The sequence below is a fragment of the Lepeophtheirus salmonis genome, chromosome 5, assembly GCF_016086655.4.
Source record: "Lepeophtheirus salmonis chromosome 5, UVic_Lsal_1.4, whole genome shotgun sequence".
NCBI classification, from domain to species: domain Eukaryota; kingdom Metazoa; phylum Arthropoda; class Copepoda; order Siphonostomatoida; family Caligidae; genus Lepeophtheirus; species Lepeophtheirus salmonis.
This window is the reverse complement of record NC_052135.2, coordinates 45,541,776-45,567,016: the sequence shown is the minus strand read 5'-3', so window position 1 is coordinate 45,567,016 and position 25,241 is coordinate 45,541,776. Positions and strand designations below refer to the sequence as shown.

General features: G+C 27.5%; 1 protein-coding gene across 1 annotated transcript in view; it reads right to left on the bottom strand.

Moving 5' to 3' along the window:
- Window positions 1-25,241, bottom strand: part of LOC121118759 (potassium voltage-gated channel subfamily B member 1) — a 146,566-nt gene that overhangs the window by 58,170 nt on the left and 63,155 nt on the right. The window contains exon 2 of the mRNA XM_040713349.2: window positions 1,981-2,238. Coding sequence (XP_040569283.1) covers window positions 1,981-2,238 — 258 coding nt within the window. The remainder of the gene's footprint in view (window positions 1-1,980; window positions 2,239-25,241) is intronic.

The following is a 25,241-nucleotide window of genomic DNA, read 5'->3' as shown; positions in this document are numbered from 1 at the left end:
AAATCCAAATTTTGGTATATACAAAAAATTGCCCAGACAAATATAGATATTTGGCCTTATACATATACCAATATTTACAATTATAAACTTAGCAAATTAAAGAGATGATGGTATGCTATTAGCGTAGCTTGCACTATAAAGAGATAAATAAGTAACTGAAGGGTTATAACCTCTGCCAAATATATTTTTTCTACTTAACTCAATTAAGTTGCAATAGGTAGTTATTAGTGTGAGAATCGTTCCAATACCGATTTTTTCCTAGGATTTGTCTTAAATGATTTTTTGACAGATTTGTACCGATATTTCAGATCAAACCGCTAACACAGACTGTAGATCGATTTTTAATTTGATCTCAAATCGTATATCAATTTTTCCCTATTCTTGGTTTAAGATTGTAGAAATATAATCTATCAGTAAGAAAACAAACAAGTTAGAAAATATTTTTTTTTAGAAATATATACATGTTTTACACTAATGCTGTATCGTGTCAATTTATTTATAAAAAGAAAATATCCCATTGGATTAAAATAGGATATATTTTAAGAGTTACATAAGAATAGGGGGTCCATCTTGTTAATGTTATTATACTTGTATTATATACATATATTCATGTACATATTTCCCTCTGGTGAGCCAAAATGTTTAATTTATCATCGAGGGAATGCCTTTTGCTTTAGTTATTTGTTTGTTTGAATACGTTAAAACAGAATAACTAATTCCCGATTGTTTTATTTTTCAAAATAAATAAAGATTTTACATAAAGCTTACTCCATATATTACATAAATTAGGGATATTTAAACATCTACTCAAAATGAATAATTATAAGATGGTTAACAAATCAGAAATAGTAAAAAAAACATTGTGTTAATGTTTTAAATCTGCATAACATACATTCTGTGGACTCAAAAATTGGAGTAACATGACTCAATTACGAACAACGTGATTTGGATAGAAGCAAGAAAAGAAAATTCCAAACCATTTTGTGATATATTTAATGCTCTGTTTAGCTACATATTTTAATCAATAAAACAATAACAGCCTCAACACCCTGGGGAAAAGATTGCCACCACTTCACGATGGAGGTCATATCCATGGCGTACCACACTATCATATTGGCAGCTTGGAGTGAAAACCAAATTTGGATGAGAGGTGCGGAAAATATTATTCTTCGTGTCACCCAAAACTGCCAAGTCCAGGGGGTTTAAGTCAAGGCTTTTTGCTCTTCTTGGATGTATGAGGGAAGGCTCCACCTTGCGTACAAATCAAATATCTGTTAATTTGATTTAAAAATAGGGGAGAAAATTGAAAAAAATATATTACGCATAATTTGAATAAGTTGAAAGTTTCTCCAACACCTTTGATTTTAAAGTCAATATGTATGATATTAGCTTTTTGTAGATTATAATAATTGAAACAGTAATTTTGAATTTGGCTCAAATTGCACAAAAATAGCATGCGAGATCTGATTATTTTGCAGATAATTTCATCAATGTCAACAGAAGGAAAAAAAACAACTATAGTGCAATAAATTTTGTTTCCTCTAATATACTATGTAAATATTGAAACAAGAGCAAGTCATTTTTTATGATCCCCGAGTCAAGTCTTGAATATTTTAGCTGAAGAGTAAGACAAATTTATTCAAATTGAACCATAAATGGATCTGAGTTTCTGTTTAATTAACTTCATTGCAAATAAAGTCCAATTACTTAGACCTGATTCACTCATAATCAAAATATGAGGTCAAATAAAAAGATAAATCACCATTATCTAATATTAATAATTTAAAATAAAGGATGTTTTGTACGACTCGGGCTTCGAATTTGCTTTAGTTCCGAAAATTTATAATTTGAGTCCAAGTCTCAAGCTCTGATTGAACCCAAAATGAACTAATTTATAATAATTGTAAATATAAATATGTATAACCTAATGTTATAATAATATGTTTAATAGTAATAATAAAAAAGATTTAAACACCCTACCTAAAATAGAGGAGAAATTATCGCTACTTCGATCAAAAAAGAATTCTATGGGCAAGGAGTCCATATAAACAATGTCACAAAACTGTTCTGCCTCATCTGAAGTGCAACAGCGTGCTAATCGACCTAGTCGAGTATTTGGAAGACGAAGTAAAAAGCTCCTACGAATATTATATCGATCCCCACCAATGTCCAAACTTAATACATCTGTCTCTTTCAAACCCCTTTCGTTCAAGCGTTCAACCATTTCCTTCAGGCCATCTGAAAAGGAAAACATAAGTTCAGACATTTAAACTTAGCAATTTGGGGAAATATATATATATATAAATAAAAAAACACACATTAGTTATGATGTCCATACAAAAACTTTTACTTACCAAAAAACAAAAAAAAAAAAAATAAGTTCGGTATGTTAAAAAATATTAAAAACATACATATATGAATAACTTTTTCATATATAGGAATTTTATCATCAATCCAGGAGTTTTTGAAGTTAAAATGATTCAACAATAATTAAATTTACATAAAAAAATCCCTGATAAGTCTGTAAAATTTATTCATAAATTTGTTTTTTGAAGCATACAATTGCTAAATTAAATTAAAATGTTTCAAAATATATTTTGCTTCATTATTTTTTTATTAAATAATCATTTTAGAAATTTTAGAAAACGTATACAAAATGGTTAAATTTAAAAATTGCAAACTTTTAATAATCAAGAAATAACTCCAAGTCCTGACACTCCATAAAAAACGAACTCACAACCTCCTATACATAAGTGATAACTTAAAAAATCTTTGAAGTTCCTTCAAAATACTAGTTGTTTGAATAACTTATACGAGTAGAAATTAATCTCCTCTTACTTCAATGATATATAATTTGCACCGTCTACTTTCGTGAAGTTCTTTGAGGATAATTGAATATAACTCTGATTATTTTCTGATATGAACGTTTTTTTATACATCTTTATTTATTGAAGCACTCGTGACCCGCAAAAAAAAACTAAATGTTATGGTGAATATTTTTGTTTATGGTAAAGCAAAATGAATGTTTCTCCTTAAAAAGTAGTAAAGTATTAGACTCATTTATATTATACTAACGAGAAAATTTATTTCTTGTATATATGTAAATAAAACTGAATCTCATCAACTCGAAATTTAATGTCGTTTTTTTGGCTTTTGTAATTTCAATATTTACCCTAATACTGATGAACAATGAGTTAAAATGTTTCTGTCAAGTAAATGCATAGCTAAATACATACCTTTTATATATTTTACTGTGATATAGTTAATGAGCCTTAATAACTAAATCAGTAAATGTTAATAATTGACTCTCATTACTTAAGTCTATAAAATGTATTTTTATATTAGGACATAAATGAATTTTTATTAGTAATTTATTTAAGACAAATTTGTTTAAATTATTCATTACTGTCTGTCATTGATGTTAAAATTTTATTTAATCTACTATTTAATTGTTAAACTTGACCACACAGTTTGTAATAAAACCGTGATATATTTGCTAAAGTTCAAAATTACCAAAAATTCATGTAATATTAATTGAACTGTAAGTATGGATTTTTTTGCATATTAAAATAATTCAGACCCCCAGGAAAGTGTGAACGTCAGGGGTTGAAAGTAAAGTAATTAAGGGTCAATAATAGTATTATTTTTAAATTAATATTTTTTAGCCCATGATTTATATCATTTTCTCTTTGTTTTTGTGAATTATTATATACAAAATATCTTTCTTTGTAATTAATTGTTGTATGTCTTTACTCCAAATAGGAATAGTTAATACTACTTTTTTCAAATATAATTAAGAGTTTATGAACTGTTCTGATATTTATTATTCGGAAATAGTGAAAGAGTTATTATTAGGATATGTCGAACAAACATTTGTATTGGTAATGCATAGATTATATCAATATAGAAATTCTCCATTCAGTTCAAACTTGATCAGTCTTGGGATTGCTAAAGTAATTTTTTTTTATTTCAAGCCATAAAAACCCATAAAATAATACAATTCAAAATTTAAGTACGAAAATATTTAAATCATAGTTTGTAGGACTCATAGTCTCTGACAGTCCAATGTATCTTTGAAACAAATTACCTCGACTGGGCTTGCTTATATATACTAGGACACGCTATAAGAAGTTTTAGTTTTTGATATTTTAAATCTATGTAATGATTACAAGTTACTGAAAATGATTTCATTTGATAGGTAAAGCATAGAGGTTTTAATAAGGGTGCAACTTGCATTATTCCACTTTGATTTAAAAAAGCAAAAACGTCAACAGCAAAGAATCGTTGATTTATGGCACGGCCATTTCGAAAAAGGAGATTGCAGAGATCGTAGTTGTGAGTATCAAAACTATCAAAAACATCCAGAATAAACTCTTAAGGGTAGAGGAGGAAATAAAGCGGATCGTGGGCGTTTTTATTGAAGGTTAAATCACTTATGGACGATGATTTGGATTAGCCAATTGCCGAAACCATGGATGTGACTAAAAGGGAACTCTGACTACAACATCCAGAACCTTGTTTAACTCTGGATTAAAGAAAATTATCGGTAAGAGTATTTGACTACTTAAAAAAATTATTGCCCTAAAATGTTGTAATTTCCTTATTAAGGGATCTCAATCCCTTACATTACTATTACCATTGGTGTAATCGAGATATTTTGCTAACACAATGCGTTGCCGCCTACAACTATAATAATTAAGTTATTTGATGATTGAAGAATATTTTGCATTATTTTTTGACAATTTGTAAAATGGTTAGTGAATTTTAATTGCCCTTGGTGACATTTTTGTTTTACACTTTCAGGATGTTAATGAATTGACATCTTGCAACACTCTTCAGACTCAAAAGATCAGTATTTATCTATGTAAGTTCATTAGCAGTTCCTTTACAAATATGGAGATGACTATTTTTGTCTTGGACTTTCTTTTAATTAATTCTAGTGCTGAATCTCGCAAGTAAAAAAATTAATTTCCTGTTAATATAAGGTATATAATTTTTTTTTTCAAATTACATAATCATGCACTCCTATGAGTGAGATTACAACGGTTTTTCTGGAAATAATATATTTTTAGCTATTCATCTTAAATATATTTCAAGTTGTTATGAATTTTTTGATATTTTAAGTCTATTATTAATACCTCTTTTGTGTGAACCGAAATGGACATTTAGTAAGTGAATAAGTTAAATCTTTGAATTATGATCATTCTTAATTAGGGGAACTATAAGGTACATGTGAACACTGTAACATTTGTCGAAAGGGAAAAAAACAAAAAAAAAAGACATGCAGAATTGCTTGTAAAAAATGCCAAAATTATGCCCGTGGAAATTATAGGGGTGCAACAGTAACTATTAATAAATTTAACATCTTAGTTTATTAGAAATCTATCAAGCAGTTTATAGAACTATTTCCCTGTAGGTTATCTAATTCCCAAACGTTTTTGACACAGGTTAATTCGTTTGTTGAAGATTTTGCCTCATGACATATTTGACGCCATTTAATTGTTTTTTTATTTTAAGTTCAAACTGTACCTTTAATCTTTACTGTTGAAGCATTCCTTTCTGCCTGTCAATGGAGTTTCTTACATTTTTTTCAAGCCATAACTAAGATAATGACTAGAGACCTATAAAATATGTCCTAGAGAGCGGGAGTGTCTTTTTGAAGTAGCAACTTTAATATGATTTTTTTAGAATTTTCTAAAGCCGTTATCATTATTATTTTATTCTTCATTAGAGAACATCTAAGAATAAAATAATAATTAGTGCCTGTGCTCTTGAATGACGTAGAATAACAGTTAAGGTCAACTTACTTGAGAGTTAGAAGTCCTTAAGAGACTCAAAGTAGAATTGAAGATGGAGTAATTCCAGCTTATAATCTAAATTCTTTCTATATACAGAATATGATTTTTGTTTATTTTCTTCCTAATTTTTTTCAAGTTGTCAGGACTATCACATTAACTTTTAGTTTCTTTTATCCTTACATTCTGGTGGGACATATTTTATACACGATTGATTATGACAATGAATAAGGTGCCAATGCTCAATTAGTCCATTAAAAAAGACTCAATATGCCAAATCCCTGAATCCTTACTCCTTATAATCCATATAAACATTATTCCTCTTTTTTCCCCGCAAAATTGTTCTTTTTTCCTTTTCTCCAGATCTATTGTTTAGGTACAAGACCAAATTTAGATTTCATAAAAAGATAGAACATTTTTCATACTGCAAAATCATTAAAAGGCGAAAATGTAAGCAGTAAAGCTATTGGTGACAGTCTTATCAAGTCAGTTATTACTTTCATGTTTAGAAGGTAAATCTACTTATGTTTTAATTATTTTGGACAAATTTTACCCAACTATGACCATAAAATATATAAATCAAATTAATATGTTTCCAATAATATAAGAGTATACCTTACTTTATAAAAGCTAAGTTTACATGCTATTTGCATGAATGTATACCTATTTTATTCCATAAAAAATATTCATTGAGAAAAATACATGCAATGTTTAAATGTGAAAGGTTATAGTTAAACGATATCATGATAATACTTGTTTTTTCTATGATAGAAAAATTAGATAAATTTTACCCTCCAAGAAGTATGCTTACAAAGAAATAATGATTCATATACAAAACCACACCCAAAAAAATATAAACTACCTTGATTGTGTGATAGACGATATTTCATGTTTTTGATAAATGTTGATTCATTTTATATTAATGTCAAAATGGGACGAATTATTCTATATTATATTTACATTATTTGATCCACTAAGACATTTATATAAATCAAAAATTAATGTCATCTCGATAACTTTAATTTATTTGGCAATTATCCTCTATAAGTAAGTGGAAAAGGCCAAAAGTTAGTTGGATGGTTGAATAGAGTAGAAAATTTTTCGACTCAATTCCAAGTGGATAATTGATTCAGTTGATTAAATACTATAAATATCCTTTTTTTGTTGAGGTATTAAAAACCCCGGAAAAGTATACATGTTTTGCTTTGAAGTGAAAGTAACGAAGGGTTAAAACCTTATGATAATATGAGTAAACTTATGTGAGTACTTTGAGTGGAAAGTATAGCAATAATAGATCCATTAAAAAAGAGTATATAAGAAAAATATATAAAAAAGATCTATTATGCTCATAATTCATTCATCAAGCAATAATAACCTCTTAGTTACTCTCAAGTTTGCATAGCTTTTTCGCTATAAAATAATACAATTTAACGTTTTTAAATAAAAGGTGACAATGTATATTATGCATACATACATATTTATCATTAAGTAAACATTGAGAAATGATGTGCATTGAAAAAAGGTAAAATACTCATACAATAAATAAGAGCTAGAAAGAAATCAAAGTCAAAATAATGTAAAAATTAAAAAAATTATAAGGATTTAAAAATCATCATCTTTTCAATGTTGCTGAAACATACAGGTTGCGACTTCTTACTTTCGCTTTACAGAATAAAAAAATCATGACAAAATAAAATTTATATTGGATCAACTATTGTGTACAAATTCATTTAGTTTACAATTCATCTCCATTTAGTCAACATACGATAAATGTGGAAATATTGATTTGAAGCAGGAGGTGAGGAGGGATAATGACTTTTTTCAATTCAAAAGAGCAAAATGACCTCTGAAAGAAGTATTAGAGGCCACTACTTACTGCAGGAGGACAAAAATGAGCCTAGAGCCATAATCAGGTAGTCCATGGACGATTAATATATGTGGAAGGCGAAGGCTATGACTCTGAAGATTCCAAGCGAGTCAATATAACTGAGTGTTATGGATGCCTTGGCCCTACTCAGGATCAAGAAGATCAATTGAAATCGTCCCTTGGCGAGACGGAAGATCATTGCCCTTAGATAAGTTTCAAAGTAATATTGGAATAGTTAGAAGAGTCACCTCAGATACGTCGAGAGGGTAATTAAGTCAAAGGGCAACTTCATTGAATGAAATTGATTGTTTATGCTCTAATTTTGTTGGCAGTTCTTAAATTAGGAAAATATTTATTTTTTCAATGAATTACCCTTGTTTATCTAAGTTTGAAGAGATGGCGAAAGTCAAAAGTCCCAACCCTGCTTATAAAAATGTAATTTTAAAATAAGAATTTCATGCGTATGTAAATTAGCTTAAATCGAATTTTTTCCTGATAGAACCAGATATATACTGGTAGGCAAAATAATACATAGAGTAGGCCTCTTACAGTTGCGGGGTTTTCTTAAGTCATCGTGGGATATAAGGCAACATGCAGCCTTATAAAATATATAGATACATAAATAATTATATGCAAACTAATTTTAAATGATATTTTCGAGGATTTAAAGATATTTACTCGGTATTAAATAGTAATCAGTTGGAAATTTATTATTAAGTCTTTGCATTGCCATACTTCATAAATTTTAATTAGAGTAAAAAATAGGGTTTAGATATATTTACCGAACGTTTCTATTTAGACCTTAAAATATTCTAAATGGAAAAATGTAACAAGTTTGATACTAGAACATAAATCTGATCTATGTAAAAAAAAAAGGAAAAAGGGTTCAACTTCCTTAACCATCTGTTACTTCTATAGGGTGTTTATCTACTACAGTAATAAACTTGTAAAATCTTCTCTATATTTTCGCACGAATTTCTATATAAATTATTAATTTATGATGTATTTCTTTTTACATTTTTTTGGGGGGGATGGTACTTCATTAGTTTTTGAGTTATTATGAAATGCTGGAATTAAATATTGTGGTGTGAAAGAATATTTTTTATGGTTTCTTATTAATTATAAAAAAGAGGATGAAGGAGTGAAAGGTCTTATTCTTTATTGAAAATGTCTTTTTTGATAATGTATTAATTTATAATTAATCTATCTTCTACAATATACAAAATGCAATAACTGCAATTTTATATTAAAAACTCACAAATATAAGATATCTTGGAAAAAAACATTGTTCCATTTGTTTGTTGGTATTGTGGCCAACCTTATTTATTAAAAGTCTAGTTTTAGAGCCGGGAATGTTGGTTCTTGGGACTGGTCTTTACACTTGTCCGTCCTTAAATATTTCTTTAAAATATTATTGGTATATGAAGCCAAATAAAATATATTTATTATGTAAATATTAAAAGCAAAAAAAAATCAATGTTTGTATTATTCAGTATAATATGAACATATTATATTTTTTACTTAGTTACATAATTTATTATAAAACGAAATAATTAAAACAAGTATAAATACCCCGAATGACGTTACGAGGGATTACAAACACTTTCTTTAAAGATCGAAACAACATTAATTATTGTACTATATTTAAAAACTTATATGGAATAATGCACTTTCAGATATCTAAATTATCCGTTTCAATATTGGAAGTATTTGCATTAACATTTGAAAGGAAAAAGTGCGAGTTTCATTTACTAAGTTAAAGCTGTTCAATAGCAATTGAACTTAACAATAATTTAATTCGAATCAAGTGAATTCCCACTAGGCTTGGTTAATTCATTTCTGCGAATGTTTGTATGCATCTATTTGCAATTGTTGCATAATTAATTATTTTAATTAGGATGTATCGGTCCCAACATTTTGAGATTCGTCCTAGATCGTACGTAAAAATTGCCAAATAACGTAATCATCGATATTAGCTATACATTTATCGCAAACATGAAAGATCTAACGTTTATAAGAAAAAGCTAATACTATTATTAGGCTTACATGAAGAATAATGATAAAATATCCTCCTTCATAAAATATACAATCAGTTTTACTTTACTAATACAATTGGCAAACTGAGTTACCTTCACATAATATTAGTGAAGAAAAAAAATCATGTTCCAAGAACTGATTAGATGGGCAGGACCAATTTTTATTTTCATAAAATAATGGATGCAACTCCAGCATTAAATTTAAAAATCAATGTTAAAATCCACATATTTTTGCATTTTTGCAAAAAATGAATATTTCAAAATGTTAAGCTACTTATTCTTTGCTTTATTTAATTCAAATTTAATATTTTAACTTTTTTACAAAAAAATAATATTTTAATTTTATATCTAGGTAAACTTTATATTGTTGTAACAAAGTAGTAACAGATAGTCCAACAACTAATCTATATTTGTTAGTTTTAAATGATAATCTTCCATAAAATAGTTATTTTAGTCTCTATTACTTTAATCGAGAAAAAAACACCATTGTTGGTGAGCATCAATCAGTGTTAACATTATGTTAGTTGACAAAATGTAATATATTAAAAGATTTAAAAATTTCCAGAATCCTGGCAAGTGTAAATTATTTTACAAAATGTGTGTGTTAATAAAGCGTATAATATATTTTATTTTATCTACTCTCTTAGAAAGATTTGAATGTAATCCGAAAACTAGATGCACAGTAAGGTTTTCTTTAAAAAAAATATGTCAACTATCAGTATGATTATTTTTTAGAAATTTATATATCGCGTTGTTTGTACAGCAATTCAAGTAATTTTTTCATTTTATATATTTATTTTTAAAGCTTCCATCGTAACTTCTAAACTACCTAAGAAAACACATCTTAACCTTCAAATATTACTATTTAAACCATTCAAATTGATAAATATACATTTTTATGTAACTACTAGTATTACTAGATCCTCAAAATTTTGTGAAATTTTATCTCTTCTGAAGTATTAAAAACTTGTTATTATGTAATTAATATAATTATATTCAAAAATTATTATATAATAACTACTGACAACATGTAGATTAAAAAGTCAATAGGATACTGATGGTATTTAATGTTCTGAAAATATTCTGTTATCTAAAGGCTTAAAGTATATTTTTTGACATAACAAAGGAGTTGAAAAATAAAATAAATCATATAACTTCCAATGAAAAAGACTAAAAAATACATATTGAATAAGGAATGACTTCTTATTTGGTTTTTGTAGTGATCTTTCTGTACAAAATATCCCCAATTGACATTAAATATAATGTTAAAAACTCTTTTAGATAGATCTATGGAAAAAAAAATTTGAACTTAATTGATCCATTTTCAAGAATGGAAAAAAAAGTAAGTTAAATTAAAAAGTTCTAAAATGAATAAAATGTAATTTAAAATATTTATACTGAAATGATTTTAAATTTGATAATATAACAATATATATTTATAAGCATTAAGGTTACTAAATCAGTAAGCTTTTCTATTTAAAACGTAGTTACTTCACTTTAAACAAATAATAATAATAAATCATTAAAGTTGATACAACGAAAAATTATGACCAAATTAATTGGGAAATAATCCCTTATTTGCAGCTGATTAGGTTATTATCAATTCGTTTACGAATAAACCTAAAAAATCATTAATTGACATTTTAATGTAATTATGAATATTGCTTATGAGTTTTTTGTAATAAAAATAATTGATATATATATTCGTAGTTTTTAAAAAATAATTTTGAAATACTTATGCCCAACTTTTTATGCGATGATATTTTAAACTTAAAAAATAATGTTATTCTTAAACTTTTTTTTTCTTGATAATATTAGATTAATATAAAAAGCTAATCATAATTTAGTTCATATTAGTTTCAACTAAATTGTTGAAACTAACATGAACTATATAATTAGTGGCTTCAAATTCCTCCATCGTCCTCTCTATACTAAACGGTGAAATGGTTCAAATTTGAGTTCTTTCTTGATGTGATTTAGACTTCTAATATTTCTTTTTCAACTCATCCATCATTTTTCGAATGAGCTCCAAATCCTTGGAAGTGCTCTCTTCTGAATTTGTTAAGGAGACATCGTTTGATAGTTCAAGTTTCTTTTTCAATGATTCTGACGATGATGCTAATTTTTTCTTCCATGTTGATTGTTTAAAATACAATGGTAGTTGATGCACTTTAACTGGCGTCTTGTCCAAGCTAGCCAGTGCATAACTAACTTCAATTAGAATGGTATCTTTCTCAGGTGAAGTGAACCAACAGTCGCTATCAGTAATATCAGAGACATATTTTTTCCTGGAAGTTTCCTGGTGGCTTAATAAGCTGTTTATACTGGATAAGGTTTAGCTTCTTCAGAGAATTTGTTCTAGTTTTATTATGATGGATTTGTATGTGATCACAACACTTCTTCTTCGATGTTTAAAATTTAGTAAGCAGTTTCTCTGCATGATATAAACATTTTTATGATTCGTTTGTTAACTTTCGTTCAGAGATGAAGGATTTCGATGGTCTTCTTTTCCTTGCTATTGATACTCCATAAGTTACCGGTTTTGGCAGAAGATCCCTTTTGACATTCACCAAGTGATGAAAAGCTACAGTTACTCATTTTTCAAAGTTATCAATGAATATTATGATTGATTGGATGTGCACAATTTTAGATAATAAGCTTCATGTTAAGAAGTTAAAAGTGAGAAGATAAGCAACGAGTACTCTCAGTCTATTAATATAAGAACATATATGTGTAAATACTTGGTTAATCCGTAAGTATTTTATTTTTATTTTCTATTTATACATACCGGCTCGTGCAAAATGGATGTACCACTAATCAACGCTAGCAAATTTTTGCTCCTTGAGGTCTTGATTAACTGAAACGTTATAGATTACTTAAAGCCAATGACAATTAAGTACACAATGACATATATCATTTAAGAATTTGACTTCCATTGCTCTCAATGACGACTTTTAAGCGGCCATGGAAGAGGGAGCACACTATGGCAATTTACTCCCTTCACGAGCTTCCACTCCTTCTCTACAGTGGACTTCAGCTCGGTGACATTGCTTCGGCGGGATCTGCCTTGGACTCGATTCCGATCTGGGCTCTGGGGAGGCCAGACGTTCTTGTGCCAAATGTCCATGTTCTCTTCCATCTAGGCTTGCTCAACATTGGTATGTGGGTGGGTTCCCCATCCTGCTGGAAGAAATAAGACGCCTTGCCCGACTTCTTAGTGATCTTGAGGACCTACGAAAGTACCTTGGGTTTCAAGATTTCTAAGTAGTCAGACAAGCCATCCCACGTCTTCTGCTCGGATACGTTGCGGAGATATTCAGAAGTGTCTTCAAGGCGAACAACCCGATTGTTCTACTTGTTGACGAAGGGTTCGACAGTGAATGTTTTTTCATCCGAAAAGAAGATCACACGGTTGCTATCATGCTTCAGATTGTTTAGGAGGTGTTTCGCCCGCTCCAAATGGACATCTTGTTACTGTCAAGTCATTAATGGTCTTTCCACGTGCCTCTTGAACTTTTCACCGGCGGCCTTGATTGCCCTGGACACGGTGGTGGGAGTTACTGTCTTCTTTTTGGCAAATTTGGCCATGGATATGGCGGGCTTAGCCTCAAACGCCTTCTTGGCCACTTTTGGGTCAGTATGACCGGCTTTCTACTACTAGGCTCGATTTTAAGGCTTCTCCCCTCTTTTACGAGCTTTTTGACCCTGTAGGCGGTGTACCTATCGATCCCAACAATCTTGACAAATCCAATGAAAATGATAGTGTCGGGGAATCTTTTTATAAATATCAAATCACTTAGAACCTTCTAAAATGTAATATAAAGTTATTTTAGAAGGTATTCTCATGGGTTTCCACTCATAGAAAAAAATCTTAACTGTCAACTACATAAACAAGACTTTTCATCTACTTTGAACAACAAAAAAATCGATGCAATTATAACCAAGGCGCAATATATACATTACGATTAGTCAACCAAAATCATATTTCTGGAATTATGCCTATATGACAATCGTCATACCTTGAAAAATTAGTCTATTGTAGTGGTGCATCCATTTCAAACGACTCTGTCTTATCTCAGTTGATTGTTACATAAGTTATAAAATTTGAACTTCAACTCTAAATAACACGATAAAAAGGAATAATACCCTCTAGTTTTTTGATATGTTATATTAAACAGTATGAACATTCATTTTCATGCAAGGGCAGGCCAAGGCCACGATGTCTTCAAGGTCAACTGATAGTTTCCAAGGTAATTACCCCCCTTTTATATTCCAAGTCCAAAAATGATACTGGAATTGGTTTTTTGGGCTTATTACGTTTTCAATGGTAGCTCATACATTGATATTGGTCATGTAGTTTCGGAGATATGGTATTTTAAAATTTGGGGTGCATGGCAAATTTGTCCAGAAATTCAATAAATTATATCTCCTAAACTATTGATCCAAATTTCACAAGAGTTAGTTTCTACCCAGAAAAATCAATTGTGCTAAGTTTAATCAAAATCATAGAGGGTAGGGCTACAATTTATGTTTTTTTGTGTGATTTGAGATGGAATGACCCTTATATACTTGAAAGTTTTAAGAAATCCGATCCACATCAGATATATATAAAAACACAAAATGATAATTGAAAATAGGATGACGAAATTAGCACTGGCTGAGAGTCTATACTTTTCCTATATATCTCGAATGTGTCAAAATGGCTTCTAAGTTAGTAACGAAACCGAAGTGCTTAGCTCTACCTCCATAGTTTGAACAATTCACCCAATATATATTACTATTTTTTGTTTTGATTTATCTCATACCTACAATTATTGTCAAAAATTCCATCCTTAATAATATCCTTAATCTATAGTTAAAGGTTGATATTGAGGTGATGTGTTCGACAGGTTTTAGTCTCCACATCCTGTCATAAACTGCTTTAGATTTAAATAACATATACATTTTTTCACAAAGCAAAGTCAATATTTATATTATTGGATTTATAAAAATATAAATTAATAAATGAATTGAAAATTGCGTTTGAATAAAAACAATATTCAACAATATAGCTAAAAATTAATTTCCTTGTAAGAACTAAAAATTAAAAAAAGATCGAATTTTAACAAAATAATCAATACAAAGCTTCTCATATTCACGCCTACACTAAATTAGTGATAAAAAAAACCTTTTGTTAATAAGAATGATAAAAAAAAACAATCATTCTACAACAACTATTATAAGCTCAGGCATAATTTTTCTCCCAATGATAAAACATAAGGTTATGAAATGTCTTGCAGAGACTGATAGATAAAATATCACTACATTTACAGGAAAATCCAGATTTGACCAACACATCAGTGGAATTCTGATGGAAAATATTGAATATCTTGCTGGTCCAGGGATCATTATCCCTCAAATATCGTATGGGACAATAAGTTTTTCTTTTTCTCTATTATTTACCTGGATAGAAGTAGTGCTAAATAACATTACAGTTCTTAAAACAAGGGAAAGTTTCTTTCAAATTCAAATTTAAAAACTTATTCAATATTTATAGAACAGGGCATTTAAAAAAGGAGTGAGTGTATTATATTTCATATATAGCTAAAAATAACTAATGATATCATTCGATATCTGTAGTGGAGAAGCAAATTTCTTCCTATCATAAATTTGCTTCATTAAACAATTTTTGTTAATGTGGTTTTAGCATGAGTAATTTTGATCTATTATGTATTCAAAAAGTTAATCAACTCATATGCATTATGACTTCCACTATTCATATCCAATTATAGAAGTAAACTACCTATTTCGATTTAAAGTACAATTTTATCAAAATAAAATCATAGAGTAAAATTGCTTTTTATTGTGGGATACGAATGATTAGGATAATACTTATACTACAAGAACCACATGCAAAAGACACAAAATACTCCTGAGACTATGTAAATTCTGCATGTGCTCTTTATTAATTTGATTCACTACATAAATAAACTAATATGTTGAGCTTGAATTTGAAGGTAGAGTAAGGCTAAGGGAAAACACTTATTTTCAATGTTTTTATATTTGGAGAGGCATATTTTTGGGGCCAATTCGAGGATGAAAGATTACGTGAAATTTTGATTTTCTAAAAATATTTCTTCAAAAGTTCCATATTCCATTTAAAAAATTATTTATGTTAGTTACTTCCTTCAAATTTAATTCAACCATGCAAATTTATTGTTAATTTAACATAAAAACATTAAAAATCGTCGACCTTCACTTAGTTTTACACTGATTTTAATATCTATATTTAATAATATATTTTATTCAACCTGCTTGCCCCGAAAAACAGATAATTTGATAGCAAAATCATACTTTGATCGTAAGTATGATCTCTAAAATTAGTTATTATTGTTTTTCAATATTTGGGCGCCACATAGTGGTTATTATATTAAAAAGGTCTATCTTGCTTACCGGTAGGCTAATTTTAAATTATATTTTTGGAAGTGTAACTTTAACTATATATATGTCATTTTGAAATATTTTTCATATAATTCAACTATAAGTACATTGCATTTGTTGAAATTTAACGGAAAAACCCAATAATAACATTGAATTGAAATAGTTTTTTTATCCTCAAATTGAGCTATCGAGTGGTTAAGTTTTTAAAAAGGCCATATATTTCTAACCAATCGGCCGATTCTAAAATTATTTTTTTAGGTGATCATATTTAATGATAATCTTTGTAACAAAGTAGCTGAAATAAATTTTCATTGTGGTGGGTAAAACATTGTTTGATTTTTTTTGTTGAAATATAACGGAGCTCCACCCTATTGTATATTAATGCCAATTGGCTAAATCAAATTTTTTCTCGTAAAACTGTAAATATCCCTAATATTGAAGATATAATTAGTTGGAAGTATTGGTATAATTTGGTTGCTACAATTTAATTTGGGATTACTATCGTTCTCTTTTTGAAGGAAAGATACGATGCCAATTTTGATGTGTATTGTCCTACCTTTCCCTTTTTTCTCAGTTGTATGAAGAATGTACATATGTAGTAGAATAAGGTATTTTTAAGTTGAGTCAACAACCGCTTTAATACATATATTTATGTATTATAAAGTCTCAAAAACAACAATGGAATTATGATTTAATAAACTTTGTTGTATTATAAAAGTTTTTTTCTTAGGAAAGAAAACAATACAATTCACATGGTTCATACGCTTCATATAATCAATAATTCATATTCCACTTTCCTGTATAACAAGATAATTAAGAAAGAATCTTGCAATTTTAAGAAAGGGAAATATATTATTAATATTTTTCGTGTTTGGAAAAGAAATTGTGAGAGGTTAAGTGCTGAAATTTTTAAAATCCCGTGATAACGATTTCTATCGTATTAGGAAGGAAATAAACAAATTCAAATATTAATTGCTAAACAAAACAGTTTTTAAACAACATTTAATCCGCTTCTTGTTGAATCTTTTCTCAATAAAATCGAAAACAAATCAATATTGTAGCTGAAATATACTTTCAATAGCCAAATACTCTATTGTAAATTAAGTCTGTATTATTTACAACTCAAATTAACTCTTTGTGCGTAAAAAAAATGAAAGATTTAGTCGTTATTTCTTTAAAAATATAACTGATAAGAGGTTTTTAAACATTTAAGTTGCATTGTTTCAAAATTGGATTATGGTATATTGAAATCTTCATAAAATTTTGCAGATAAAAAAATAATTTTTATACTTTTTTTCTTTTTAAAACTTGTCTCAAACCCACAAAAAGAGTGCAAATACTCCAAAAATTTTAAATTGAAAATTCCCAGAAACAAAATTTTTATACAAAACAATTATCCACAAATTTCGTAGATTCAAATACAATAATAATATATAATTGAAAATATTTTAGAAATACTAACTATTTTTGACTTGTTCTACCAATATTTCACTTGGTTAATTGTTTTAATGCATCACAATATATGAATTATGTATAATAATGAATATTTAAAAACGAATCTTAACATTACTTTTTAAGGCAATACAAGGTGCACAAACTATTTGTGCTACAATAATGTGTTTTTTTTCAAACACAATTTTCTCTCCCATCAGTAATCAGATTAAAAATACAACCAGATTCTAAAACCTTGATGGATTTTAATTTATTTTACTCAATAAAATTGCTTCCAGCCTCTACACGAGACCAAAAGTGCGAGCAGGTGTTGGCTAAGTGGTACACTGACATTTCCTTTAATTCCATCTGGATCCAACGTATAGATTCGTCTTTTATGTTGGAACTGTGCAATTGGTATGTCTTTTGATCTTGCCACACACAAATATAAATCCATCGTATTCAGATCCGACGAGATGGGAGGTCAAATGTCCTGCTGCTAAATGTAAGGCCTCCTATTGTACATCATGTCGATGCAGGGCTTCACCTTGGTCTCTAGGACGTACAAATAATTATTATGTTGTCGCTCCCGGTTCAAATTCCAACGAGGGTGCCGTGCCTTTTGAAATATTTGGGACAACGAATTCATCTAATGATTACATTTTTTCTCTGGTGCATGTTTGAACAAGTTATCTAACAAAAAAATATCAACTGCCTAAGTTTCCGCGTTTGCCCAAGAAAGCGTAACAAAGGGGCGCAATAGTTAATTTGTACACCCTATATATAAAATCACAGCTATAACAATATGATTGCTAATCCTTCTATTACCTCCTTGAGATGTTTATCCACCCCACAGATTGACATTTCTTGTTATATGTTGTATTTTCCATATTTTTCTCCACCTTCTAAGTAAATTTTTAATTTATCTTACACTTAATATACCTAATTTTCTGAGTTATTAACAAATTCTGAATACCTTAATTATCCAGGCTTATAAGAATGTGTTTTATGTGTTTTTATTATTTTTCCAATGATGAGTAGGAAAAAAGTAAATAAAAAAGGATGGGAAAATGTAATTATATGAATAAAAAACTGCTTTTTAAAAAAAATAATTTATTAATTTAGAAATAATCTATCTTCTGCCGTCTTCAAAATTTTATTTTATTTTCTTCAACTATTATTCATTAGATTAGAATATAATGGTAAAAAAATGATTTCAATGAGTTCATCGATGTATATAGTACCTATCATATAAAACACCACTAAGTACAAATAAGTTAATTATTGATAAAATCTCCATTTTAATATTGATGTAGCTATACATCACAGGAAAGACCCTGTATTAGTATTTGAAGCAATGTAACGGAGCGTAAATACTTTAAAGGTATTTTAAAGATTTCTACCGGAAACAAAGGATGAATATTGTGTTGTATATTGTCCGTAAGAAATTGTAAGCATAAATGCACCTTAAAAATGTTTAAGCCTTATTAACTTTCTTTGTATTTTTCAAAAACCCCAGTTTTATAAAAAGAGTGATTTATTTGTTGGTTCTTTTTGCTCCTTTCTCAACGGAAATTTGAATCATTATTCATTTTAAAATATTGTAGGAGTTATTTAAAAATATTTATTGTTTTGGGTATTTTTGATCGAATTTGAATAAAAATAAATAGGAAGTTTTGCATCATAATTGTTCTTGGAATTTTTTTAAGAACATGATCTAAAGAGATAAGAAGAATAATTAGTGATGCATAAAACATGTCCTGCCACTACGTCAAAATAAAAGAAACCAAAAATATAGCTGTTAATCCTTACAATTTGAAGAATGTTTGGAAGGAAAGCAACTTCACTTTTATGAGGTTCTATTAGATCAACTGCAAGTAGCCGTGACAGGAAGGATATAAACTTAAATCCCACTCAGTATATAGCATGGACATATAAAATGAAATCCCTCCGATTTTGACCCCAATTCTACTCCAAATCCTACAAAAACTTAACCTTACATGTACATTTTTAGTTCTAACGTCATCAGTCTTTGTAAAATAATGACAGTAAACTAGCAAGAAAATCCCGAATTGTGTAGCATTTCTCCTATACCATGAACTGTAGAGTATAAGTCCAGTTCAGCATCTTTATATTTTGTGATAATTGTGGATAAGAAAGTTATAAAAGGTTTTGAATTTTTACTCTGGAGTTGTACATACAATTAAAAAAATGGTTTTGATAGAACAAAAACTCCTCCTTTAAAATTATTACAATCTGTTATTTCGTCTTCTGATTAGTTGTTATAAATTTTTGAAGAATCTATTTTGATAAAAAAATGATAGGAAGAAAAATGTTATCTTAAATTTAATAATTAAAAAAAATGAACTAATCCAGCGCATAGTTAATTAACATTCTTTCTTTGACTCGAATTTAACAATTATGTATTTTTCGTCCAGTTCTCAGCATAATAACTTTCTATTCCTACATCATTTATCAATTTCTCCGATGATAGTCTATCAATTTTATCTTCACCTACGAAATAATAAGTAGAAAATACTTCTCCATGATCTTTGATTAATCTATTAGAAGATATACCTCAATAGTTTTTGTTGGTTTCTTTTCTTTCTAGTTTTCTTTAATAAGGTGCATCATGTAATTTTGACAGAAAAAATACTAATTTATTTACATCTTTTTATCCAGAAAAAAAGTCTTCCAAATGAATCATAAATGTTGTGTTTAAATCACAAAGAATAAAAAAAAGTATTTTTCATGTAATATATCTTATTTGAATAGTAAATCTTTGAAAAAGAAGATACAAAATGTGGTTATTAAGTAAATAAGTACTATAAAATATTTCTTACTTCTTTAAAGCTTACTTTATTTGATGAAGATATTTCATTATGTGAAAATATTCACATTAAACCTTTATTCAATAGAACGAGCATCAAAATTATTTGATTATGACTGTAGTATATATTTAATTGTAAATATAAGTAAACTTAATTATATAGTTATTATGTAAGTATTAGGATTTTTTGAAAACTTGATTAGTTAGGTAGTGGGGCAGTTAATTCTAATAACATTATTAATACATTAAATATTAAATTTAAATTTGATTATTAACTTTTAACAACCTATTTTGCTCATTAACCTCATAATATATTAATTTTTGTTTACCATTTTTATTTGCAAACGCGAGGAAGATAAAAATGATAAATTTAGTATTTATTTTCTTTAATATTCAAAAATAATATTACCTTTCTCATAGATAAAGATTAAATTAAAGTTTGTAAAAAGAATCTCACGATCAATTTCTGATTATTATTTTTATTGTGATACTAAAAACGTGAAAATTTTATAATATATTGAAGCTACTTATTCTATAAAATATTGTATTAAGTTATTAATAATAATAGATAAAAAATTATTTTTTTCTTTATTTATAAGTATATGAATAATTTTTGTTTTTATGATACGTTATTTATTGATATTGAGATGTAAATAAGTAATTTTTTTTTCTATTTTAGTTTAGGTCTATTTATTTATATTACCTAAAGAGTGAAGAAAGTTTGAACTAAAAAAACCTTATTTTTACATTTATAGTTCATAAGGTTAAATTTTCTTAATTCTAAATATATGTGTCAACTACTTACTATTGAAATTAAGCCTAATGTTCTAGAATACTTTATTTACTTATTGATTTTAATCGTATTTAAAAAAAAAAAAACACATCTAAGTTCAATAAAAAAAAATAGTATAGTGTTTCAAAGAAATATATTATTATCTAAATTAAAATTATATTCGAACCCATTTGATTGATATCTTTCAAAATGTTATCCACACTTTCGAGTATTGTACAGCAATGCCTTGTTGATTATGAGTTTGATGATTTCGTGTTTTGCTCAAGTGCAGTTTTTATTTTTATTTTTATAATGAAATGAAAATAAAGTGTTTAAGCTCTGTACAGAGTCGTACTGTTCTCCTCACGACATGAAAGTTACAAGATTCTGAGGTTTGACTACTACAGTTCGGCAATGTATATGCACTTGACCTAACGCCATCCGGCAAAATACTTCTAACAATATGGTTTAAAACAATACGGCATGTCAGTCGAACCAATTATCCACAGTCAATTAATATTCTTATAAACTTTAATTATAAGATAGAAGTTTTAGTAACAAAGTGGATGTGGTTCGTTAATATTTTTGTTTTATTTTTTAAATAAGAAAATATAAAAAAATAAATACCTCAAAACTCAAAATTTGCCATTAACCGAAATTTATACCGGATTGAGAGCCCATTATTTAAGTTAAATAGCTTTAAGTAATTTTCCAATTTTTATTTACAACCCTCAATATACAAATTTATGATAATTAATTAATCTTTGAAATGACAACACTGATTATAGTAATGAATGGAACTCAGAAATGTATAACTAGATTGCATAAGTTGAGATAGGACATACAAAAATACAATATCATTTTTGAAAAGTACGAAATTTAAATAATAATTTTCGTAAATTCAATAGGAATATCATAAAATATTCTGATTGTATGGGAATTCCATAATTATTACAAACTTTCTCAGATATAAAATAAGAAATTATAACATCCAATGATCCTGGAAGAGAAAATAAATACAATTTACATTAGATTTTTGCAGTTTGTAGTACAAGATATTATTTCAAGTCCAAATCCAAGATTATGAAAGATACAGTAGTGGTTGAACATAATGAGTCCATATAATTTGGGATACTTGAAGGATAATGTTAGAGTAGACAGTCCTTTAAGAAAGCTGAATAGCAGTCAATAAAAGTGGGATAAAATTCTTACACTGCAATTTATAATCGAGTCTAAAGTCTTAACTCAGAAATCCAAGTTATCGAATATTTTAAATCCTCAGATTTATTTCCAGCCCATTTCAAGTCCATAATTTCAATAAAAGTTCTATGGTATTTTAGTTTTTTTGGAAGACAAATTCACGAAAAATTTTTCCCAAAAATTATTGTTATTCAAAAATCTACATACTAATAACTTAATTTGAATTGATATTATTAATTCTTAGATAATCATAATCTTCCTTAAACTCTACATAGTAAACTCAGACTTTTTGTCTCCCAAATTTTTAAAATTGTTTGTAAATGCGTTTATATTGCCATACTGTTTTAGTATGTTCATGAAGTGTTTAATCAAATTATATAATTACAACTTTTATATTGTTGTACAATGTTAATTTTCTTCAAAGGTTTGGTTTATAGAATTAAACATCTTCACTCATAAGTAAATATTATTTTTGTATTTTCAATGCGAACCTTCCACGTTGCTACTAATGTAATATACGGCTGTTATTTTATATATTTACAAGTAATTTCATCAAAATGAATGAGTATTTATTTATTTTCAAAATTTGTTTAGAGTAATGAATATTTCATTTTTTAAAATAATAATTTAACTATAGTAATGACAATAAAAAAAATGTTAGAGACTTGAAACTAATGTTTTTAAAGTTATATTTTTTTTTTAAAGAAAATCTCTTTCTTTTCATGAATGAAATAGTTATAAATATTAAAATTAAAGCAGTTCATTTTTGGGTATATGTCGACCATGTATGATGTTATAAAACTAGTTTATTGTTAGAATAAATTTATACCCAAATTCGCTAACATAATAGAAAGAAAAGATGCCATTTACAGGGAATTATCTAACAAGCATTTTGACGAGTTATAATTGGATATATATTTTTTGAAATTAATTTTCTGTTTTATAAAGATACTGTCAAAATATTTTCTTTTTTTTAAAGATTCAAGAAATTTTTATTTCTTCATAATTTTTACACATACCTACGTATTATATAATACAGGGCTGAATTAAATTATTTAAAATAAACTAACATATAAGTATACAAATACACACCAATATTGGTATATATTTTTTAGATAATCAAGATTTTAGGTGAACCAGAGTTTTGGGGATCATGGTGCTAGCCCATCTGAATTTTTATACCATATGTTCTTTTTTCCATTTTTTTCATCCACAATTTTCCTCGCATGTTCAACTCTGCAACATTCAAGGAAAAAACGGAAAGAGGATTTGATGTGTTCCTTTAAGAATGAACATAACATATCAACCTCATTTGTCTAGGTTTGTTTGTGAAGATTATAAACGTTGCAAGAAGAAATTTCATCCATTTCTCCCTTGAGTTGTTAATCGAATTTCCAAAAACTGATTTTAAATTTTTTTTATTAATTAATAACTATTATATCGTTTTGGGGTATGTTTTTATTTTAAGGCAGTCAATGTACCGTAAAATGTAAAAAAATGTTTCCAAAATCAACAGTTCTAAGTTGAATAATAAACCTAATCATGCATAATGAATTAGAATCGTCAAAATATTCAAGATGCATCTAGCCTCAACTATTCGACGGTATAGGAATTTTAAAGACCTATAATTTAAAAGTAAAGTTCCAAATAATATATGAAATACTAAAAAACTACATATATAGATAAATTAGAAAATTAGTATAAGAATTTAATCGACTCATAAACTTAAAAAAACCGATGCCTCTTTTGAAGATGTGAGAAATGGAAATATATATTTACAAGTCAAAACCATAGAGTATATGCATTTAATAATTTTAATTTAAATATTAATTTCACGATTTTATGACTATTATAGATTATTATTATAGAGTAGAGCTTGGATATTTCGATACTTATTATAAGATTTTTTTAATAGATATTAATTATCAAAAAAAAATATTTTTGACATTAACAAAATTTTTCTCAAATCCCAATAGCTATGTAAAAATGATTCACTTTATGAAAAGTATATATGTTTGACGATACGTAATATTAACTATGTAAAAAAATGTCCCTTTTTTGAAAAATCTAAAGAAATCATAATAAATTTGATTTCTGCCCAAAATATATGTCGTACATTTAAAGTTAGTTTTAAGAATTGGAAGTTAATTAAATTATTTATTTTGTTAACAATACACATTTACCTTCACGAAAAAAATATAGTCATTAGAAATTTTTTTTTATTCGTTTGTTTATTATAATCCTAATATACATTTATTAGTCAAAACAAGCTGAGCTGTCAATTGTGGCTATGATTAATATCTATAAATCGTTTATATATATATCTATAGTTAATTCATCAAGTAAGTTAAAAAAAGTGTTTTATATTAAAAAAATTAAAATGCAGAAAACTTTTTGAAAAAATAGTAAGAAGATTCGATATTTTGTCACTACAAAAGAATTAAATATACATATAATATGTATATTGAATTCAATTTCTTAGGTCACGTTTAAACTAAGGTTTTTTTTGGTATATAAAATATTATAAAGCTATAAGACATAAATAATGAACAAATACGTGAATTTTTTCCTATTAATTTGTAAATTGGATAAAAAAGACGCTTTCAGAGTTCAAAGAATAATTTGTTGACATGGAAAAGTTAGGCAAAAATGGAGTAGAAAATGAGTTTAGAATTTTGATATAACAATAGAGCTCGACAGTCAATTTTCCGAAATCAACAAGCAAAACCTAATCTTCAATATCTTTTGTTTAGAAAATTATTTTGATAAATGTTACTGAAAAAAACTTTTAGTAATCAATCTTGGCAAGAATGATTCAATATGGTCACTGCCATCCTCTATCACGCCCTTAAGACGAAGTCCTAATTTGCCGCAGATTGCCACAATATCA